Source organism: Engraulis encrasicolus, chromosome 2 (genome assembly GCF_034702125.1).
Source record: "Engraulis encrasicolus isolate BLACKSEA-1 chromosome 2, IST_EnEncr_1.0, whole genome shotgun sequence".
Classification (NCBI taxonomy): domain Eukaryota; kingdom Metazoa; phylum Chordata; class Actinopteri; order Clupeiformes; family Engraulidae; genus Engraulis; species Engraulis encrasicolus.
The window spans coordinates 17,999,178-18,023,449 of NC_085858.1; the positions used below are offsets into that span (position 1 = coordinate 17,999,178).

The 24,272-nt window shown below is 45.1% G+C and overlaps 1 protein-coding gene across 2 annotated transcripts; it reads right to left on the reverse strand.

The window, feature by feature from the left end:
- Positions 1 to 167: 167 nt before the first annotated feature.
- On the reverse strand, positions 168 to 24,176 carry carm1 (coactivator-associated arginine methyltransferase 1). Of its 2 annotated transcripts, XM_063223742.1 has the most exons (16): positions 23,906 to 24,175; positions 21,191 to 21,313; positions 20,059 to 20,165; positions 18,668 to 18,772; positions 17,937 to 18,047; positions 15,474 to 15,651; positions 14,232 to 14,322; positions 13,517 to 13,598; positions 11,226 to 11,311; positions 10,914 to 11,003; positions 8,215 to 8,352; positions 7,553 to 7,642; positions 6,379 to 6,491; positions 3,949 to 4,026; positions 3,039 to 3,107; positions 168 to 2,353 (listed from the first exon to the last, which is right to left on the reverse strand). In XM_063223742.1, exons 1-16 carry the CDS (start codon positions 24,090 to 24,092, stop codon positions 2,214 to 2,216), a joined length of 1,788 nt encoding a protein of 595 aa, XP_063079812.1. In that variant the 5' UTR covers positions 24,093 to 24,175; the 3' UTR covers positions 168 to 2,213. The 2 variants fall into 2 exon arrangements, with proteins under 2 accessions (XP_063079812.1, XP_063079820.1); XM_063223750.1 differs by lacking the exon at positions 3,039 to 3,107 and having other exon boundaries at positions 23,906 to 24,176.
- Positions 24,177 to 24,272: the final 96 nt, after the last annotated feature.

Genomic DNA, 24,272 nt, shown 5'->3' on the forward strand with positions numbered 1-24,272 from the left:
GGATAGGAAAGTCTTGCAAGCCCTGGAGGGCTATGTGAAGGACTGGGGTTTCTTTCAAGGGAATTGCATTGTATTAGAAAGTAGCCTTTCCTTCCAGCATCCTGCAACAACTACTGCCATTGGCTGAGAGATAGCCTCAAACTACACCAACAACAAAAATATTGGTTTTAGAAGACCACGTGGACTGTGTTTGGAATTTCTCCCATAATGTTTAATTGGCTCGTTTTGCTTTTCTTTCTTTTCTTTTTTTTTCTTGTCACTGAGTGAAAGAAAAACAAACAGGAAACAAAATAAACCAAACAAAAAAAAGTTAATTTCTACAAACCAACAGACATTACTGCTTTTTTTGTTTTTGTTTACCTCGACAAAAAAAGGTGCTAAAATAAAAAATTAACTTAAAAATGTGACTGGAAGCAATGCACACACAATTCAGATGTCTTCAGGAGGGTTTCCATATAGTCATGGAGAGGGGCTGGGCTGGGCTGGGTTGGGCGTTTGTCAGACCTGACAGTACAGTTTTGAGAGAAACAGATGCATGTGGTGGGAGTGTAACCATCTCCCCAAGTTGATGCCACAAAATAATCAGAAATGGGGGGGGGGGTGTCAAGGTGGGACAGCATGGGGTTGTAAACACAGGTTCCACTCCATGCCTTCCTCTCCCTGCCTGATGCAAAGTGTCCCAAATGTATGTGTTGGTCAAGTGCTCTATAATTCTCATGTCCTGTTTCTCCATCACCTAATCCCACACGCTATGCACCCCCACCTTTACATCCATAATATGTCCATTTCAGCTCAAATCCAATTCCACCAGCTGTGTAATCTGGGGGAGAAATGTTCTGAAGAACCACAATTGGAAAAAAGAAGTGTCCAGGGTACAGAATATTTGTTTGGTTTAGGTTGAAGAGGGTGGGGGTGGATGGGTGAACGGCTGTTCTCATGATCTTGCAGTCTCTCCATTTCAGAACAGTAAGTCGACATACACAACTATAACGACTACACTACTGTATAAACAAACGAACAAACAGGTCTTGAAGTGGAAATGACAGCAGACCATGTGACCGACAAGTCGTTTTTTTTCTGTCTTGCTTTTCTCCTCCCTAAGACGAGTGGATGAGAAGTGTCAGAAGGCAACCGGCTATCTGCGGACTGATATTGAACTAGAGTACATGCGTTTCAGAGGACCCTCAGCCAAGATCATGGCTGTCAGAATCTAGCAAAAGGTGTAGTGAAGCAGGCTCTGAAGAAGACGACGGTGAGATCATGGTGCTTATTGTGGACCAGCTCACATAACAGACCAGCAAAGAGAGAGAAAGAAAGAGAGAGATGGAGATAGAAGTTCAGAGAGAAGGCTGGCCAGCTGCAACAACGACAAGGCGTGCGGAGACCAAGGGCTCCCACCCAGACAATCCATTCCCCATGGCCAGAAGAGAACAGTTCAGTCTTCGCGACAGCTGTCTGTGTCCTTGGAGTCATCCTTACAACAGTCTAAGTATTTGTGTGCGTGATTTTCTTTTGGATTTCTTATCTACTTTCATTTCCATGTTCGTGTGTGTGTGTTAATGAGTGTGTGTGAGTGTCTATGCTGCATCACATATCTCTCATATCTTTAGAGAAGAGAGGAGGATGGGGCCCGTCTGACGCTCCAGTCTGCTTCATTTACATCCTGGCCTCCTCTGAAGTCTCTTGTCCAGTTTTGTGCTCATCAGCGCTGCCACCCTGTGGCTGGACTGGGAATAAATCTTTTTTTTTTTTTTTAAACTTTAGCAGCTGTAGCAGGATGAGGCGGATGAGGAGGAGGAGTAGGAAGGGAGGGATGGAAGAGGAAGAGGAGTGATGACGGCAAAAGCAGCAGCAGTCCACTTTCAATCCCTGCCACTGTAGGAGAGGACGGATATGTGACAAAACCAGAAAGAAAGAAACAAAGGAAAGACAAAAAAGGCAGAGAGAGAGACAGAGAGAAAGAAAGAAAGGAAGAGCGAAAGACACTTGAGGAAATAGAGAAAAAGACAGAGATAGATAGATAGATAGAAGATGATGGTGCACAAAAGATGGCGGGACTGGTTTTGGTTTTCGTTCAGGTTTTGCCTGGCTGGGGTTGGTTTTTTTGGGAGGAGGCTTGACACGCAGCAGCTGTGGTGGTTGTGGTGGCGTGGCCTGGCGTGGCGTTGTACATGTGGGTAGGGTGGGTCCTCTTGGGATGGAACCATAGGCCCTTAGCTCCCATAGTGCATGGTGTTGCTAGGGATGGCCATGGGGGAGGCCATGGAGATGGCTGGGCCGCCCATGGTGAACTGGTTGGTTATCGGGTAGTAGGAGCTGCTACTGCTGGGGCCCTGCTGCCCGGTGTAGGCTCCTGGGAAACAGGAGAAAAAGGAGAAGGAAGAAACGGGTGGTGTCATTTATTTCAAATTCAGTTCATTTCACCTGAGAATGGTTTTACCATAACAATGGTGTCAGCACACTTAGCAATTTCATGAAGAAATTTTATAACATCCAATACCGATAAAAGATTTAAAAAATAATTTAAAAATATGTATTTCACTATTAAACTTTAATATATGTATATATAGACAAAACACAGACACAAATATAAAACAGAAGCTAATAAGGTCTGTAATTTAACTCAATACACATACAATTTGTTTCTCATTTACAGTATGTCCCAAGGAGATTCTGAGTCTAGTTGCAGTCTAACTCTTGCCAACCCTGCATTACTGAGTCATGGCTACAAAGGTACAGTAATTGAAAGAGAGGACGAGGCCGAAACAGCGACACAGAGAGAGCGAAACAGTGTAAAGCAAAAGAAAGAGGTCTGTATTTAAAGCCATGCCTTTCCTTTCCTCTAGAAAATGACCATGACAGAAATGACCCTTGTTGGTTTTAAATATGCTACTGTATATAAATAGAGTAGACAGTATTAAAGCAGGAGAGATAATGGCTAAACTAGGCTTAGTGGTTTCCGGAGCACAAGATGTGATGACGAGCCCTCATCAGTGAAGCATCTGAGAACAGGCAGGCAGACATCGATACATACATACCCTGAACTATTCCTGTACTCATGATGGAGCCCATTCGGGAGTGTGTGTGGTTCACAATGCCAGTATTCACTGGAGAGAGGAAAGGAGAGGAGGAGGAGAGGGATGGGCACGATGAAAGGAGACAGAATGATAGGGGACAGAAAAGGAGAGGGAATGAGAGTAGAGTAGAGGGGAGGAGAGGAGAGGAGAGGAGAGGCGAGTATGAGAGTAGGGTAAAGGAGGGGAGAGGATGAGAATGGAGCAAAGGAGAGGACGATGAGTAGAGGAGGAGGAGAGGAGAGTAGAGTAGGGAAGTGGAGAGAAGCATGAGAGGGGAGGGGAGGAGAGGAGGAGAAGAGGAGAGGTCGAGAGTAGAGAACAGGAGAGGAGAGGATGAGAGGAAACTCAGACGTACTAAATTGAAGTCATCAACAACACCGCAGGGACACTTCATCATAATGCAGCTGAAATGGATATCGCAACATTGTGTTTCCTGATTGTCTTTACACCTATAAAATCTATTAATTGCTCATCATTGTCTTTCCCTACTGATATGACGAGACATAAAAGAAAAATCTCATCAAAGTAAAACAGCATGGGGGGATTTAAGTGTGCCGTCTGTGCATGTCTGTCAAAAGGGTTTAGTTACAGACAACTAAACCAAGTGGTTCTCAACCTTTTTTTGAACAAAAGCGCCCTTGACTTCATAAGTCGGCCAAGGCCCCTATTAGAAATAAAAAAAATAAAATAGACTATTGCCCCTTAATGGCAACTAAGCACCACCCGCTCCCTGCTGTATCCTTCTCAACGCCCCCCTAGGGCTCTCAAACGCTGTAGAGTGCCTGTTGAGAAACACTACTCTAGACCGGGATGACCTGGATAAATGAGAATCCTCACAGACGTGTGTACGTGTGTGTGTGTGTGTGTGTACCGAGAGGGATGAGGTTGTTGTGAGACACGGTGGAGCCACTGCCAATAACAGTGCTCAGGTCATAGGCTGCAGGCATCCCTGAGAGGGGGAGAGGGGGAGAGAGAGAGGGAGAGAGAGAGGGGTTCGGCCATTAGTAAAATGCAAGTTAAGTCATCTACAGCTACATCATTTGCCCATGTTAAGGTGACTAAAAAATAAACTTCAGTCCAATTCCTCAAAATTCCCACACACACATATATATAAACACACACACACACACACACACACACACACACACAGCATCATAAAATTAAGATGCCAATTGTCCAAAACTGTCCATCCCATTTGTGCATGACACCTGTTCATGTTGACTCGTGCTCCACAGCGCTTTGTGACCGGTTCTGTTTAGTGATGATTTTGGTCTGGGCAACAAATTTCGCAACACATTCGCCATTTCCCTTGCTTGTTTCGCTGTTCTTGGCAAAAGTAAAGCAGCAGAAACATTGCTTTATAGACAGGTTAGGAGTTAGGCATGGTTTTGGTCAAGGCCAAGCAGAGGATTTTCACATTTAGTGACAGAACAGAACAGCAACAGAAATTTGCAGACACAGTGGGAAAACTCTCATCACGTGACTACTGTAAAACTGTGTAAACCTCATCACGTGACTTAAATGTTTTTCCACGGCGCTGAGGACCACGACTTAACTTGCAAAAGCATCGCACCTTAACACGGAATGCACTGCTGTGTGATACAAACACCTTTATATGATGCCAGTTTGCATGCACACACACCAATTTCATGCAGTCATGTCTGTTGTGTTGTTTTTATGGAACATTGAACCTTCAACCAAATAACAAACATGCTCTTGACAAAAATGGTTAGCCCCCTCTGGTATGTTGTGCACTGATTATACAACGGGGTTACACTTTATTTTAGGGTTGACGGTAGCCACTTATACGTATATCTAACTGATTTAAGTCTGCCCAAGTGTTTTACAAGACATGCATCAAGCGAAATCGAAAATTTGTTAGGTGTTCATTCACCAATCCTTGTTCTTCTTTGCCAATAAGACATTTCCAATTGATATAATTGTAATAAGGACCAAGTAGGCCCTTGATTTTGTTTAATATTCACCACTTATACAGACAGCAGTTAGGCATGTGTTTGTGACCAACAACCCAAAGATAAAGTGTTAGGAAAAACAGAAAAGACTTCATCTGTTTTGCTCCAGATTTTCTCGATAGTTTTAAGAACCCAGTGTGTCCCTCCATCTCATTAATACATGTAAAACTGCTGGCCGGTTTGAGCCGAACGGGATATAGGGTTAATTCAGGCTCAACACAGTAGCTGATGGCCGTTTGTTTGGATCTTAAAATATCTCATCCCAATGAACTTAACCTGGACTAGCTAGCGCTACATAATTACAGGTATGCTTACTGCTAACAGCACACGGGAGGATTTGTGACCCTAATCCCCTACCTGTAGTGTGAACCATGAGTCCAGACCATGGGCAAGACCATGCAACTGAACAAACACAACACCAAAAATGAGCTGTACTAGTTGGACTAGTGATTGGTCTATGTAATGTTGTGCAATTGAAAAGTTCAGATGACAAATCTGTCAAAAATGTATTTTTTTTAAATACCAGTCAAGCCCAAACAAAACAACATTGACTGATTTTTGCGTTCACTAATTTTCTTTTTGTAAACCAATGAGAGCATTCACTTGCATCTGAACCTTTAAATTCATGCTTTAGTCAAGATCGGGAAACAACGTCAACACATCTGTAGTGTGCAAAAAACAGGCTGGTTTTAGGTGGACTGAACAGTATGGAGTTACAGTACATGCAATCAATCTGACTGAACCCTTTTTTTAACCAACAGTGTAGAATGATTTGCCCTTTGTGCATCAAATCACACCATTGCAATTTCTGTGCAGACTTGCATTAAAATGCAAATTTTTTTTTAAAAAAAGAAAAAAGATTACAATTGGGATGCACAAATATCAGCAGACTTTTTTCAAGTACTGATAGTAGCATTATTGTAGATGATGGTCGATTTCTGTATTGTTTGGCTAGAAGAAGCCCCAAATCCACTAGATCTCCAAATGCAAAGTCAATGGGAGTGAAATCTGATCTGGACATTTTCTGCAATTCAGGCACGCCTTATGCCAATGCACACGGGGCAGGAGTGAGATGACCTCTCGATGTTTGTGTGTTTGTGTGTGTGTGTGCGTGCGTGTGTGTGTGCGTGTGTACGTGCGTGCGTGCGTGTGTGTATCTGAGTATTTACGCATGCACGAGTGTTTGTGCATACATTTGTGTATGTCTACGTGTCCATGTGTGTGCTGCATCATGTGCATGTGTTTATCCTGTGTATGTGTGCGTGCATGCGCATGTGTGTGTAGTACGCATTGTGTAAGCATGCACTGCTATGTGTATGTGTGTGTACCAGACGCAGCCATGCCCTGGCTGACGCTGTAGGCTCCCCCAGAGTTCCACATGTTCTCAGAGGGGGAGGTGTAGTGTGAGCCCGGGGGAGGGGCCGGGGTGGTGCCTGTGTACCTGCGGAACGAGACACACACACACACACGTAAACAAACATATACAAAGCCCACAAGTATGCACAACACCAATAAGATGCACACTAAAAGCACAGCACACCCACAAACACAGGGGGAAAAAAAACATGAAAATGCACGGGCACGAGCCCTCGCACACCTTAATGCATAGAAGTATCTTTAAAATCATTTGGGCTCACACTACACGTCTCCCTTTGAGAACATATTTTGCAGAATACATACACAGAAACACAGACATCACAACACACAACACATAGCATCCCCCGTTGAAACCTATTTGCCCTCATTGTTTCACTAGACAAAATCTATAGTTCTCCTTCTTGAAAAAAGAGGAGGGGGTGGTGAGTGAGTTGTTTGAGGTTGATGATGTGTGTTCGGTGGCGATCCTACAATGAATGGCACCCTGGATGACGCCCCCTCTAGAGCCCCCGCTCCCAACCACTATCCAGGCCACGCCCTCTTAGTGACGAAACACCTTCGGCTTTGCTACTAGTCAGGTCCATAGCAATGAAAGTACTTTCTGAGCTCCAGTAAACTCAGGAACTCCCACTTTGTCGGGAAGCAATCAACTTTGAGAAGCTCTAACGGCCCTGGGTAGAGGCGTGTTCAAAGCAGTGACGTAGTTTAAACAGAGAAGTTCTATTGGGACTAAGAAAATGGTTTGGTTTGAACTTCGGCACAGCCTTTTCTGGCCTCGACCAGTAGCAAACCAAGGGAGGTGGGTCAACCAAGCCGTTTGAGAAACGTTAATTGTTATGCTCTAGGTCAGACCAAGTCTTGAAGAGATCGATGATAATCAGGCTACCCAACCACAGCGCCGCTGATAAAACCCCTCATATGTTAATAGAGTGAATACCCATAATATCATGTTAATATAGTTAATATAAAACCCCGAATATGTTAAGATAGTGTGGTAATAGAGTTTCATTGGAGAATTACGGGATGTCTTCATGGGTGGATTTTTCGCGATGTCACCCCTAGGCCCGTCCTTGCATGTGTTGTGCTGCCTTTGAGATGGTAGAGTATATGGTAATGGTCACTCACCGGAAGAAGGGGTTCTTCAGGTCCAGCTGGTTGCTGGACTTAGAGCCCGTCTGGTCCACCTGGGCCACAATGTTGATGTCGTAGCTTTGCCTGAAGACGGGAAAAAACACGCACAAGACAAAACCTGGAGTCAACATTCAGATCAAGTATCCAAGTTCAATATGACACCCGTAGAAAATCTTACTGATGAAGTGAGATGCACAATGCACTTCCCTTTTAGAATAGGTCTTTCAAACCTTTTCCAACTTGGGGCCCCACTTGAAATTTTTCACAAATGTTCAGGGCCCACCTCTGACCCAATAAACAAGCAAACTTAAACACATAAACACCAAAACACACACAATTATGATTCATTAGTCATTTAGACAATGATTTCAAGGCCTTATTGGAATACCTTCAGGGACCACAGATTGAGAATCAATGCTTTAGAATAAAACAATAAGTCAGTAAAATGCCCCCCACAGTAGGATGGCATCCTGATGTGACAAACTGAGACATCTCCCACTTAACATTTGTTAAACAAGGTCAACAGATGAATGTCACGTTGAAACTGTCCAAAAAGCAAACCAGTTTTCCAACACACAATATTGCGTGGACTCTGCCTCTAACTGAAAATGTGTAGGCCTAACCACACTAAATTAGCTGAATGAAAAGCTCCTCACCTCTTGTTGGCCATGAGAATGGCGGTGCCTGACATGGTGTCCCCGGCCTTGGCGAAGAGCGGAGACTGCAGCAGGCAGCGCACCTGATACCAGTGGGTCAGGGGCTCAGTGGGGGCGGTAGACAACCACACTGTACTCCTGGGGGGGGATCATGGAGGGTAGGAGGGAGAGAGAGAGAGAGAGAGAGGGAGAGAGAGGGGGAGCGAGAGCGAGAGGGGGAGCGAGAGCAAGAGGGGGAGCGAGAGCGAGAGAGAGAGCGAGACACACACACACACACACACACACACACACACACACACACAGTCACACACACAGTCACACACACAGTCACACACAGGTCAGAAAAACAACAGTCTTGCGCATTTCACTGCTGCTTCTTCTAAGAATTTGCAAACACAGGCCGAAGAAGGATATCATTTGGATAAGCATAAAAAATGACTCAAGATTAAAAAATGGGATTCAGGTATGTGTCTGTTGATTCGGTGCTGTGGCAGCTGTTTACTTTTTGCTGTGTGTGTGTGTGTGTGTGTGTGTGTGTGTGTGTGTGTGTGTGTGTGTGTGTGTGTGTGTGTGTGTGTGTGTGTAGGGAAGCTGACGGGGGGAGGGGACAGTTGTCAGAGGGGGCCCAGAATTGGGTTCTCATTACATTGTATCTAATGGGTGAGGGGCCTTTTCAGATGACTTTGTCCTGGGCCCAGCCAAAGCTGTCCACGGCCCTGTGTGTGTGTGTGTGTGTGTGTGTGTGTGTGTGTGTGTGTGTGTGTGTGTGTGTGTGTGTGTGTGTGTGTGTGTGTGTGTGCGTGCGTGCGTGCGTGCGTGCGTGGAGGTGGATCTACAGCTTTGTGTAGGCAAAGCACTGCGCTAGGGAGTTTTTGTGGGAGTAATGCTGTAAGCTGACTGCATGCCGATCGTTGGCAGAGTGTGCTGGCTGCAAATGGATCAGGAACAAGCTGAAGGACATCACATAAACATAAAATATAGTACACAAAACCACCACCTACCATCACTCTCCCTTGTAAAAGACGATGGAAAAAAAAACTAATTCTATGATGGATTCTGATCTGAATGATAATGTAGAGGGCCTGTGACTCCGTCACCCTGTAACCTTGCATGAAATTTTGATGTCATGAACCTGGCCTTTTTTATGTTATCCGAGAGGCGGCCATACACACGCACGTACCCACACATACACAGATCTGAACACGATACCCACAGTCCGCTATTGGGTAACAGCAAGACAGAGAGCTCTGGGATGAAGAGTTCATCATGTCTATCCAACACTGTGTGTGTGTTGGTTGTATAGTGCCAAGGTCGCACGCACGCACGCACGCACACACACCACCTAGAATAAACGCTTTTAGCACTCTATCTAGAGGAGAGCAAATGGCATCCATCAATCCATACCTCCTCTTCACTTCCATCCCTCTCATCATGTCCTTTCCTTCCTTCTTTCTTTCTTTTCCTCGTTGATTTCTGTGGGTTCAATCCCACGCTCTGGGGGCCACGCTCCTGAAGGAGGCCCAGGATTAAGAGTCCCTGAGCGGGCACAGCCATGACATGCTCCACGACTCTTTATGGAGCTCTCTTCTCCAAGACAGCACAGCGCCCCTCTCTACACTGCACCGCTGTTGTTCAGGGGCATGGCAGCAAATTCTGGGCCCTATGTACAAGTTCCAATAGATCCCCGTTCATACTGCATGTGACAAGAGTTAAGCGGATGTCCACATTGTCGTCACGGTTCGTCACATTTTTTTCTTCTTCCAGTTATCATAAACCAACTTTTCGGTGCTCTAACGGTTCGAGATTAGGTGCGAGAATGGGCACCAGCACGGTTCTGAGTCAGCCTTAGCGCTTGCCTGATTATCATCAACTTTCAAATTTCGTACCGAGATGCTAGTCTGACCAAGAAGATAACGAACGTTTCCCAAACGGCCTGATTAACCCGTCTCCCTCAGTTTGCTACTGGTCGATGACAGCAAAGGCTGTGCCGAAGTTTAAACCAAACTTTTTCTTAGTCCCAATAAAACATCTCTGATTAAACCACGTCACTGCCTTGAACACGCCTCTACCCAAGGCCGTTGGAGTTGCTCAAAGTTGATTGCTTCCCGACAAAGTGGGTGGAGTTCCTGATTTCTCCAGAGCACAGAAACAATATTTTTATTGCTCCAGGCCTGACTAGAAGCAACGGCGAAGGTGTTGCGTCACTAGGAGGGCATAGCCTGGCTACCTTAGCACACCTAATGGCATCAAACAAGTTGTGTTTTGAAGTGAAGCAGGTGCAAATGAGTACCAGTTTCATGCAGCAATCATGTTTTTGTTTATGACTACTGGTTTCATACAGAAAACCATCGAACATTGTGAATGTTTATGCCTTCTTCTTGCTTTGGATGCACTGAATTGAAGGTGTCTAATGTCACAAGAAAAAAAAAAGACCCATGCCGGGTTTCAGAAAGCAAAAACTCGTCTTTGACATCATAGAGTACCCGATCTACCCTGTCTTCCCTTTGACATCACCGGGTAGCTGATGTACCCTGTCTCGAGTGCTCATTGCCATCAGCTGAGATCAGCTGCCATTCAGAGCAGAGCTTGAGACGGGTCGAATTCGCGGCAGGATTCTCACTTTCTGAATCCGTGAGCGACACCTTTGGCGTCACTTTATCCGCGGAGGTGAAGAGTAAGGAGAAGTGGACTAAACTTACACGGATCCCATGAAGGCCACGTCGAACCAGAAGGCCAGCCCGTGCACCAGGCCCGAGTGAAGCATGTGGAACTTGAAGGGGATCTCAATCCTGACACAAGGAGATAAAATTACAAATAATTTACTAAAAATAATACACAAACCACTTCACTTCCGAGGTTTTAGGTAAAAAAAAAACACTTTTGCCTCAGGGGACTTAATTAAAAGATTAACATCATTGCGTTTGTAGATTGAAAAATACAAGATCCATATCTGGAGGAGGGCCAGTTATCTTGGATTATTGTGCTAAAGCAAAAAATACTGCAGTACGTACTTGTATAGGTCTTCCTCTTTAGTCTCCAGGAAATTGACCGTGTACTTGACAGACTTCGCCATGAGTATCCTTATGTCGAAGGTATCCTGAGGAGGGGAGGAGAGAGAAAGACACATTTTTGACACCATCTTCAAGTATAGTTCAAAACATTTTTTTAAATAAAATATATAAAATATATATTTATTTATTTATTTATTTTTCATCTTTATTTTTTGAGACAGGACAGTGCAGACAGAGAGGAAACAAGTGGGGAGAGAGACAGGGAGGGAACATCAAATGACCCGGGCCGGAATCGAACCTGGGTGGCCAGCGTAGCAGTCCAGTGGCCAGCCGTTTGAGCCACAGCTGGGCCCAAACTGTATAAATTAAAGAATTCTGATTGTGTCGGACCTCTTGTCTGGAGAAGGCCTACTGTAGAGAAAGGCTCTGCTCGCACTCCCAGAGGTCCAGTGTGCATCTGTCTGAGCACAGCTGGCCGAAGCCCAACAACAGGGCCCACCTGGGCAGCTAGACTTGTGCTACACCTCATCACTGTCCCAGCAGTACATTACAGACACGGGCAAGACACAGGCCCCTGCTGCTGACTACAGCTGGAGGAAGGGGAGGGAGAACAGACACGGACGAACGCACACAAAAACACACACGCGTGCACAATCACTCCCATACACACACACACTTTGTCTGTGACTGTGCCTGTTGTTACTGTGAATGACTAACACACACACACACACACACACACACACACACACACACACACACACACACACACACACACACACACACACACACACACACACACCGTATCAGGCGGTCACACACTCCTCGACTCGTACACCTCAGCTGGTGCATATGAGCAGATGAGGCATGAATCCTGGGACGCAGTAACCCACTAGCACCCCTGCAGAGCACCCAGATGACAAATTTCCTTATCAACACACGCAGAGTCCTCTCCCTCCCATTACATGTACCGGTACATACACAGTCAGCAAATGACTGAACACACGCATGCATATGCACAGCGAGCAAACGACTGTGCGCGCACACACACACAAAGAGAACCACACACACACAGTCACGCACGCACACGCACAGCAAATTATACACAAATACGCATGCAGGGAGAGAAAGGAGCAGAAAAGGAGACAGTGCCAAGCTGAGTCCCCATTCTGTTGGCTTTGCTAAACGACCGCCTTGCTAGTGCTGACAGCACCGATTTTTTTTTAGAAAGCAAACTCTGAGTATGGAGTATGTACACACACACACTTACAAATATACACAATCCATTTTGCCAACCGCTAGAGAAGCCGAGTGCAATGTGTGACTTTCTCGACACCACCAACTCGCATACGCCTACAATGGCTACATTTACTGTTGCTCTCAACAACACCCACTTTCAGTATGCTGACTCTCCCCTCCTCTCTTCTCCTCTGCCCACACACACACACACACACACACGCACGCACGCACGCACGCACGCACGCACGCACGCACGCACGCACGCACGCACGCACGCACGCACGCACGCACGCACGCACGCACGCACGCACGCACGCACGCACGCACGCACGCACGCACGCACGCACGCACGCACGCACGCACGCACGCACGCACGCACGCACGCACGCACGCACGCACGCACGCACGCACGCACGCACGCACGCACGCACGCACGCACACACACACACACACACACACACACACACACACACACACACACACACACACACACACACACACACACACACACACACACACACACACACACACACACACACACACACACACACACACTTCGAGGAACCTCACATTCTCCTGTGTCCTCATGTGAACTCCTACCCTGACATAAACTCCGTTTCCCAAGTCAGTTTCTCCGAAACACAATCCCTTGAGGATGTCTGCTGTGACAACCAAATGTACCCTCACCACTCTGGCTCAATGCTGGGTTTGGGTTTACGTTTACACGCACGCACGCACACACGCATGCACGCATACTTTTGTTGTGATAGATTTTGTTACAGACACATGAATTGCATCAGAAAGATTTATGAGAGGAAATGAGAGAGAGAGAGAGAGAGAGAGAGAGAGAGAGAGAGAGAGAGAGAGAGAGAGAGAGAGAGAGAGAGAGAGAGAGAGAGAGAGAGAGAGAGAGAGAGAGAGAGAGAGAGAGAGAGAGAGAGAGAAAGAGAGAGAGAAAGAAAGAAAGAAAGAAAGAAAGAAAGAGAAAGAGAGAGAGAGATAAATGTGAAGGACACAGACATGTTCCTGCGGTCTCTCCCATTACTGGTTCTTACCACGATGGGCTGGCGGAAGTACTCGTCCACAGCGGCTCCTCTCAGGGCAGAGAGATCCACACCATGGAACGACTGCTGGTACCTGAGACCAGGAGAGAAGAACAGAAAGACATGCATGACATCACTGACTGAATGAACAAATTTGTGGTCAGGTAGCACAAAAAGGTCTGGAAATGGAACAAATTAGGTATATGTGTACATCTTTAGGTCTTTCACTTCATGATTTAGATACTGCATATTTGGCGAAACATTTCTCCACCAGCCACTTCCCCATCATAACCATCATGTGCAAGCGTTTGTATATTGTGATAGTCAGCAAAGGAAACTGTGGGTAAAAGCTGTCTGTTACATGAGTACATAATATACACACAATTCTAGGCTCTGCTACCTCTACCACTATTTTCCTAGTCCGCCCAAGAACACAGGTTGCAAAATGACACAGACACATTTTAACCAAGGTGACTTCATTGAACAACTGATCTACTTGTCTTGCAAGCTAATAACAACCCGTTTATTCAGAGTAGGATGGATCAAAATTGTGGTGAGGGATTTTACTTTCTGAATCTGAGATTGACACTTCGGGTTCCACCCCTCGCCTTATCCTCATAACCCCTTCACCCAACACACAAGCGCACATACGTGCACACACACACACACGTGCACGCACGCACACGCACACATGCACGCACGCACACGCACACAGTCTGGGCCTCACCAGAAGTTGGCTTTGGTGAACTGCTCCATGTAGAGCTGCTCGTCTGTGAAGGGAGCCAGATGGACGTCTCCGATGGTCGGGAACATTTTGCCTGAAAGCGCAGCGAAGCAAAGAAAAGCAACACACGAAGCAAAGCATTAATGATTTAGCATTCAGGAGACCGGAGACATTCTCCTGACCCTTACTCCAACATGATTCTGTTCTGTTGCATCCCTCACTGGACTGAGCAAATCCTTGATTCAACTGTGTGGTAAGTTCAATCCTGCTAAATTGATTACTTGTACAACTGTTCCTCCTAGTAGCATTCACAACATAAAAATATTGATCGTTTTTTGCCATTATATGTGCCCCCCTGAAAAAACATTGGCACCATCTCAGTCCCCTTGGTAATTTTGGTCTAGAGCCGCCACTGGCCAAAAGTAGCGAAACACCTGTGTCTCAGTTTCTTGCAGTCTTTTCTCGCCTTTATCTCTTCCATCTGCTGGTTATAACCAAAGAACATATATTGGAAAAGAATTATTAATGGCTGGGAAATGCTTTGGCCACAGTGTAATACGGGGGAGTAGCCTGAGGACACGGGGCGCATGGGCAGTGGGTGCGACACCATGATGGATAAAAAATACGACACTGGAAATGTCCGGAATTTGAATTGTATCGTGGGTGCGTGTCAATGTTCAGTTTGTGGCCAAATTAACTACAGCTGTTGGTCAGCGTTAATTGTGGAGATAATTAATGACAGTTGTCCAACGTTGTTCCACACTTCAGCCTTGGCGGAGTGCCATTACACTTTACCATGTTGCCAGTACTGACTCTAGACTCTAGAGGAGGAAAGTGACTCCCCTCGCAGCCACGGCGTACTACGCTTTTATGACGTCAGTGAGCAGTCTTCTCTATACCCTCTTTGGTTATAATTGGGCGAATACACCGGCGACAAGCTCAAGTGGCAGAGAATCTCTGGACTGTGAAGTAAGAGCAATGTGAGCGATAGAAGTGACCGAGTATGTCCGTTAAAAGGAGAATGCAAGCATCCAACATTGCCATTGGCTGTGGTGGCTGTCGCCGAACCGCATCATAGCACGTTTGCATAATATTAGCTCAAGTCCAACTACAAACTGTCGCTCAAGTCGCTTGAATCGCCTCTAGTCCCCAAATCGCTTTTGTCGCACAACTCAATACAAAGTCAATTACTTCCGTCGCTGTAATCGCTCATGTCGTCCTTGGTCTATTCGTGCCTTAACTCACCGGTGTTCTTGAGGAACTTCTTGGCGTGCAGGTAGCTCTCCAGCATGCGCTCGTTGAAGAGCATGTAGCCCATGGGCTCGGAGATGATGACGTCCACCTGCTCCGGCAGGGTCACCTCCTCCACCTTCCCCGGGATCACCACCACCCGGTCGCCCAGACGGTTGCTGTTCACCAACACCTGGAGTGTAGAGAGACACAGTCACTACGTTTACATGACGTTTTTAATTCCGAATCAATAATGCAGAATTAAATAGTTCCGTTGAGTGTCCTTTGATCTTTCATTTAATACAGAATTGTGAGGTGTTTACATGACGTTTTCAAAGCGGAATTAAGCTTTATTCAGAATTAAAGTGAGCCAAATGAAATGTCTCATGTAAATCACTCGCTATCAGAGGTAAAGCTGCTACCATTAATGCAGTCTTGTTTATATCGTTTTGATGACATTTCCCAAGTAGGGATCACAACCACAACTTTTTGCACTGGTTGCACTGGTGCACCTAAACATTTTTTTAGGTGCACCAGCACAAAATTTAGGTGCACCCAAATGTTTTCACCACCCCATACACACACGCACCTCAGCTTTAAAAAATAATAATTAAAAATAATAACAATAGCAATAATAATAGCAACAAAAATAGAATAATAATAATAATAATAATAATAATAATTATGGATGGATGGATGGATTTTTTTTAACAAACCCTGCTAAAAATGTCATAATTTTTAAAATCATTAGGCACAAATAGCCTAGCCTATGTTTACAGTGGAATATGAGGTGAATTGGCTTTTGTCTATTTCCCCGTTTTTGAGCGCTCTCCCTCTGCATAATGATTGTGGTATCTTAGCAAGCGCTACGAACAGACACGACAGCACTAGTGCGCTCGCTCGCTCACTCTCTCTCCCTCTCTCTCGTGCTGTCTCGAGGTGCATGAACGATGCCTTGCCGACTGATAGGCAGTATGTAGCCTGCCCTAGTCGCTATCAAAAAACTCTCACAGAAGTCCCGACAGACTAGCGCGTCACCTGTTGTTTGGCCAGCTCTGCACGCGGCTGAAACGGGCAATTATCCATCCGTCTGCGTTTTTGTGTGGCAATGTTTAATATCCGCTCAAGCCATTTAGTTTTTCACAAAATATCCTCAAGTTATTTTGCTGTTTTTACCGTGAGTGTAACGCTCTCGTCCGTTGCAAAACTCTCCTGGTTGAGAACACAAAACTCGCTGGCACATGTGAACTCGGATAGTTGAGCGAAGTCGAACATTCTATTCTGAAACGTCGGGCTGCCTGTGAACGAGGAAGGGGGAGAAAGCTACCGGTAGTTCAGCGGAGTTGAAGGAATGACCGCATCGACACGTTTTATTGTGTGATGATGGGCCAGTAGGCTACTGTAGAATGACTATTAATTTTATGTCCATTAAAACGGTTGTTTGGTAATTGATTTGTTCTACTGATGGCTGGTCGCACCGGTGCGCCTAAAAATATTTTTTAGGCGCACCATTGAAAAAAATGGGCGCATATGCGACCAAATTGGTCGCACTCTGGAGCCCTGACAACCACAACCCGGTCACCCAGACGGTTACTGTTCACCAACATCTGGAGTGCAGAGACATAGTTCCTCGCTGCTAACGTGCTAGGCTGCTTTTACAAATGTCCCCTGATTAGGGATCACCAGACGGTTACTGGTCACCAGCACCTTGAGGATGGAAAGGGCCTGCTATTAGGTGTGAATCTGCAACAAACACCACCACCAATGGTCTGGAAGTATTTGTTACAGTGTTTTCTTTAAAAAGGTGCACTATGTAATACTTTTAGTAGTTCATTTCCAGAATGCATGCTGCCCATTCACAGATGTTACCTTTTTCATGAATACTTACCACCACCATCATTAAGAAATAAGAATATACGTAATCACTAAAAATACAGTGCCGTTTAGTTGCCATTAGCAGCCTACGCATAATACTTGCCAACCACCCACTTAAACCATTCTTTTTTTTCCTCAGAGCTCATGACAAAATGAAGGCATTACTAAAGACCATTGAAACGGTTAGCTCAGTTACACCAACGACTCTCATAAAATTCTCTTATTGCACCCTATGATAAGCCTGATGTGAAACCAACAGTGAACTCTGTACTCAAAGCATGTGACCGTGTGACTGTGTTGTGGTAAGTCCCATTGCAGTGTTTCCCGCAGAATTTTCATTAGTCAAGGTGATGGGGAGTTGGCCGGTATCAGAGACACTTGACTGCTAACATCATTGGAAAGGCTTTGATAGTGCAGTTTCTCATGGAATGTGACTTCAGAAATTGCATTCACAACACAAAATCTTTATGTTTTCAGCGGACCTACTCAAGGTGGTAGGCGTTTTGTTTTCAAGATGGCCTTCTTAACAGTGAAGTGCTGAAGGAAACCCTGTATTGGGGATAAACCATAACCATGCTCACACCACCACATACGTTAACGTACCTCTGCATGTTGAGCCATGGTGCTGGCTTCCACCGCATACACCTTCCTGGCTCCAGCCTGGGCGGCAAAGAAGGACAAAATCCCCGACCCGCAGCCCACATCCAACACCACCTGACAGGCAGACACAGACACGGATGGCGCCGTGTGATTGTAAATAAATACTACCACTGGGGATGTGAATAGATTAGCCATTTGCCAAAGCACACTGAAGGGGAGGGGCGGGGGGCATTATACAAATACAAATTGCTGATATATTTCCATATTTATCATGCCTACTGATTTAAGTAAACTGATGCTGTATCAAAGGTTGCTCTGGCTGTTTTGTAATGAAATCTATAGAAGATTCTAGGTCAAGGCCTCACCGCCTCAGGCATAACAAGAACTGAGGAAATATGAGCTGTGCACTGTGGCAAACAAGATCTAATTCATAAATATGCATGCATCTGTGCTAATGATATGACTGCTAAGAGTGTATTTATCTACTCACACAGAAAAGGCTTAAAAACAAACTAAGAGTTCATATACATTTTAAAATGAGCAATGAGCAAATAAAATAATTCTAATAATATCGCAAATAGCTTGCAGTCAGTGCTTTATGCTATGCAACATCATTCAATTTCTAATGTGAACTTTCATGTTATGGTAAACCATAACTGAAATACAAAGTGAATGCTATATGAAAAATGCATTCTTTCATTCTTTCACTTTCATTATGGAAACAACATAGGCACCTTGTCCTTGAAGTCTGTGTGGTTCTGAAGAATGGCCCGCTGGTAAGTTCCGGTTCTAACATAGTCCTGCATCATGTTCTGTTGCTGGGAGAGGTAGCCATAGAACTAGAGGGAAGGGAGCCAGGAGAACATCAATTAATCAATCAATCAATCAATAAATAAAAACTATTTATGGGTCATTTCACTGGAAATCAGACACTTTGGAACCCGACCAACAAAGATTTCAATAAATCATAGTGTGCCATTTAAGTGGCAAGGTAGTACCCCAGAATTGAATTTGCATGAATCTGGCACTAATATTAAAGGAGAAAGAAACTAATTAAGTTTTAATTAAGAGGGTAGGACACTATCCATTTATCCTTGCTTATCTAAGCCCATTTAAGTCAAAGGGAGATGGTTTTGATGTTTGGAAGCTCTTTTCTGGCTCTACAAATTACACAAACCACATGGAACACAACAGTTATCTGAGTATGAAATATGAGATATCAAACCATTAAATGTTGAATATCAAAAAAGCCATATTTTAAAATGGCCAATATCCTTTCTAAACCCAACCTACAATGTCATATTATTATAAATGTGATCGTATTGTCTAAACAGAAAGTAAATAAATAACATTACAGCTCTTATCAACCCCACAAGTTAATCAAAGACAGATGAAAAAAGCAGTTTCAAATTCTTTTTAAGGCCAGCCACTGTTTGGGGTCGTTCTGATTTCAACAGAAAGCTGGTTGCGACATGCGTCAAGTCGGTGGTATTGTCAATTCACAGCCATGCCACTATCTGTCTGCCTCCATATCCATCACAGCCATTGTTGATTTGGCGCTGATGTGACTGACCACAGGCTCTGACAAAGGCATTTATTAAATCCTCAGAAATCCATTATGGAGTCCACTGAACAGTAAAATGGGAGCGTCTTTGTGTTTGTGTGTGTGTGTGATGTAGTGTGTGTGTTTGTGTGTGTATGTGATGTAGTGTGTGTGTGTGTGTGTGTGTGTACTTGACAAAATACATTATAGTGCCGTGCAAGTGTGTGTGTGTGTGTATGTGGCTGACAAAATGCATTACAGTGCCGTGCGAGTATGTACTCTGTGTGTGTGTGTGTGTGTGTGTGTGTGTGTGTGTGTGTGTGTGTATGTGGCTGACAAAATGCATTACAGTGCCGTGCGAGTATGTACTCTGTGTGTGTGTGTGTAGCTGACAAAATGGATTACAGTGCCGTGCAAGTATGTACTCTCTGTGTGTGTGTGTGTGTGTGTGACAAAATGCATTACAGTGTGTGTGAGTATGTACTGTGTGTGTGTGTGTGTGTGTGTGTGTGTGCCTGCGTGCGTTTAGCTGCTTGTACTTAAGAGGATGCATCACAGTGCACAACTACAGAGCAGCCCCACCTGGAAATACTGCACGGCGGAGGACTCCTCCGTGCGTTCGCTGAAGACCGACTGCTCCCCTCTGTGCCCTCGGCAGTTCTGCAGGAGGTTGTAGAAGGAGGAGAACTCTGCAGAACAGAACAGAGCAGAGCAGCCGAGGGGGAGATGTGAGAGAGGGAGGAAAGGAGAGGCTGGAGCAGTGTAGCAACACCGAAACTTTAGTTGGGTGTGTGCACAACATAAAGGCTTGAAAACTAAGCTGCAGTGTGCTCCAGCCTCTCCTTTCCAGTGATGTCTGTCCCACTGTGATGCACCTGCAAGCTGAGTGAGGGATGATGCGTGGAGTCCCAATTCTAATGTGAGAGAGGCTATCGGAAAACACTCCAGCAGCACAGAGGCAGGGCAAAGCAGAGCGGCGCAGAACGGGCCAGAGCGGACTCATGAATAATTATCGGCTCCACTAGGCAGTCAAGTGAAACAAATAGGTATCAGTTTAAGGACTGAAGAGTTAAACACATCAGCAGTTGAGTTTCGGGTTGTTAGGTTTTTTGGACGAGCAACAAGCCCACAACCAAGCCAGCTGCCGTCTGTGCAGTCTTATCGTTCTTTGGTGTAATGGATCATTAAAGTTCCTATTTGGGTTTTTTTTTTTGCTTGGCTTACTGTGAAAGGAGGCGGGGGGGATACAGATGACTTCACACAAGAATCCTACCTTCACTTTCAAGAGTTAGCATGCTCTCACACTACTGTGAATATATGGTTCACAGCAGGCAACAATCACTATGCAGCATAACAGTGTTGTACTCTACTTACAAATAAACCTCATTAATATTTAACGTAACATAGATACACATCATACACCAACATACCGTTAAGAATAAGATGCATGCAGTTGCATGCATTTGGAATAGTTTGTCGGTATGGAATCAAGCGGCCCACAACCGCCTTTTTTTCCAACTTGATTTAGTGTGCCCACAAGTTCTATTTGCAATTTCACACCGACACAAACTCAACAAAGGCCTTTAGGTCTGAAAAAAACCCTGCTTGGTGTGCACAAACTGTTGCTGGTGTGAAAGCAACATTAAACTGACATTTCCCCACATAAGCACTCCCGTCTAGAATACAACTGGAGTTGTAAATGTTCTCTCCGTACCTGTTGCAGATGGGAACTGCAGAAGCACGCTGTTGCACCCCAGGGTGACGATGAAGGACTGCTTGCCCACGCGGCTGCATTCTGTGTCCTGAGAGACTGAACATTTGAACACACAGGTCTCCTCTGCAGTGGGTGAGAAAAGGGGAAGATGGAGAGACAGGGTGGATGATAGGTGGGGAGATGGAGGGAGGAGAAGGTGGAAGTAGAGAAGAGGTGGATGCGTCAGAGGCAGAAGGTACTGGTGTGCAACCAAGCTGGCCATTCAGTGTGAAAACATGAAAAACAAGAGCTGGGACTGATCATTCACCAATCAGGATAAACTCAATGAACCGTGATTCCAGTCATATTTAATTAACACCCTGATCCTGGCATAATTGTAGATGAAAACTGTTCGAAATCACCCAAAAGCCTTTTAACAGCCAGTTTTAATCCACATGCTCTCAATCAGGGATGTCATGTTGATACATGTTTCATGTCAGATTTCCTGAGAAATTATCTCTTTGTCATATTCCTCAGCACTAACATCCGCGCAAAATGTTTCAAAAGGCCTGTTGGCTCATGACAGTTCTCAGCGCATAATGCCATGTTGTGTCAGAGAAGAAAGCATGTTCCCTTTCACTTGGCACTTGGTGTGTGTGTGTGTGTGTGTGTGTGTGTGTGTGTGTGTGTGTGTGTGTGTGTGTGTGTGTGTGTGTGTGTGTGTGTGTGTGTGTGTGTGTGTGTGTGTGTGTAGATCTGGCACTGCTTCCCCTCTCCCATCATGCCACCAAAGGAGTTGGTGCCCTTGGCGTGTGCTGCATGTGTGTGATAGACCGGCTGCTCTTACATAAAAGATGAGAGATATTAGAGCTATGTCTGGTTACTTCATGTCCAAATGGGCTGCTCTGAAGTGTTCAATAACATTTGGTAAAGCCATTGGTCTGATGATTGCCATTGGTAGTGTGTGTGGACTACACTCAGCCAAAGAAGTCTGAGTCTTCAACAGACCCCAATGTGGCACGGTAAGGAGGCGCAATGTTCCTCAGGCTGTCTGTGACAAGATGGGGACAAAATTGCCTGTTCCAAATAGGACAGCTGCCTGTTTATGTAACAGAGTTTATAAGAAACTGAAAACAGGGGGGACCAAATCAAATATTAATGTGCAAGCGTCTCTCGGGTATTGTGTATGAGGCACTACATCTCTGGCTCTGGGAAAGGTGTAAAGAGTGCGAGTTTTAAAATATTTACCATTTATTGCTGTCTGGGGCTTGCTCTTAAAACCCCACCCAGACATTTAAAGTTTTTACTAAGAAGGGGCAAACCCAAATATATAATTCACGTTTGATATTTCAATGGATTTAATTAATTATATAATTAATATAATTTTGTTAAACATGCCACATGGCTTTCATAGTGGGAGCCCAGCCCTATGACTGTTTGCCATTTAGAGGAACTGGAAATTCACCACAGTTCAATACATAAAATAAATGTTGCAATCATCACAGTAGCGTGACTGCCTTGGCCCTCTTTTCTGCGATGATAAGAAAAGATAAAGCACGTCATCTGAGTTTAAGACTGGTGGCAACATGCCAGTTGAAATAAACAAACTTGAAAACAGAGACGGTGATGGTGACAACCTTAGCATACATTACTGTATGTTGAATTAACGCAGGTAAACACCTGGACCTACATAAACAGGATCAGTTCGTCTACCGTTGTGGTGTAATTTATAATTTACGAATAGCCAATCTCGTGGATGCGGGACAACCCCGCATTCATTTAAGACACTTGCCTTGGCATCCCAAACAAAGCCGTGGTACCACAGCAAGCTGGAGGGATGGGAGGCGGGCGTGCAGCTATTGTTCGCAGCAGAACAAAGATGAATACTTAAATAGCTAGTTGTTATTATTAGCACACCAGAACATTTTAACCAAAGACTTTATTCCAGTGAGGTTCAGACAGACGTCAGGCAGCAAGTTTTGCTGGCGCGGGCTGAAACGCATCCTAGCCTACGCAATATGATACACATACCAAGATGACACAAAACTGTTCAGCTAACGTTAGCCTTTAATACAAGACAAGGGCATATGCGCAATAGTCACTGAAAGGCAACATGTACCTGATATTGCTTTGAGTATGGGGTGTCATCTTAACTTCAATAATGATGTGGAAACCATGTAACAAGCGAAACAATGCAATGTTGAGCTTGAGGTACAGCTTCAGGCTACATCAAAAGTAGCCAGTCCACACTGTCAAGTCGCTAGCACAGAAAGACAGCCAAAACAATCGCACAAGGCCCATGTGTTTTTGCATGCATTATTTACGAGTTTACCGGGTTATTTTGACCACTTCCCCCTGACTTAAAAGGCGTAAAATTAGCCAGAGCTAGCTCGTGGGCTAACAATGTAGTTTGAGGGTAGACAGCCAGCCAGCTATGACCTGATGTTACAATCAAAGAGAGCACGGGCTGATAGTGAATGCAAGGAACTATCTGCGACTTTGTAGCTTAGAACTTCCTGCTGATGAGCTCCTGTAAACAACGCCAAGCTGTTTGGACATTTTTGCTCATCACGTTAAATCAGTATCGCTTAATTAGCAGCATTTGTGAGAGGAATGTGGGCTTGTGTGTCTCTGGACAAGACACGCATGTAGTTACAGTTACAGTGAAGTGATGAGTAGCGTCGCTCTAAAACCCCCAGGTTGAGGCTTTACGAAAGAAAAAACAAGATTGCTTACTGTTGGAGAGGTTTATCAGGGCCGCGTCCTGGGTTGTTTTCACCTCCAGGCGTAGCGGTTGCTGCTCCGAATGCCGCTGAATGTCGCCGTTTGCGTCCCCGATAGAGAGGAGCCGCACGCCGGGGAATACCGACACCGCCATCTTCGATCTAGGGGAGAGACAGCTCGCAGTCGCAGCACTGCACATCCAGTCGCTCGAACCGCACTTGGGCGCAATTTGCTCTCAGCATGAAAGGCAGGCCCAACTCTCTTACCCCACCGTGCGGTGATATTGTGGAACTGCAGTTGACCTCACAACTCATCACTGTCAATGGATTTTGATATTGATCAACTGAATAACAACTGCTTTATTTTTTACCGCTTCATT

Excerpts from the sequence above, each read along its gene's own strand:
- carm1 (XM_063223742.1), bottom strand. The coding sequence starts at position 24,092 with ATGTGCAGTGCTGCGACTGCGAGCTGTCTCTCCCCTAGATCGAAGATG. Across the intron at positions 18,773-20,058 it reads CCGCCGTGCAGTATTTCCAG|TTCTATGGCTACCTCTCCCA; the intron begins GTGGGGCTGCTC and ends CCTTCCCTCTAG. Across the intron at positions 11,312-13,516 it reads ACTTCCGCCAGCCCATCGTG|GATACCTTCGACATAAGGAT; the intron begins GTAAGAACCAGT and ends TCCCCTCCTCAG.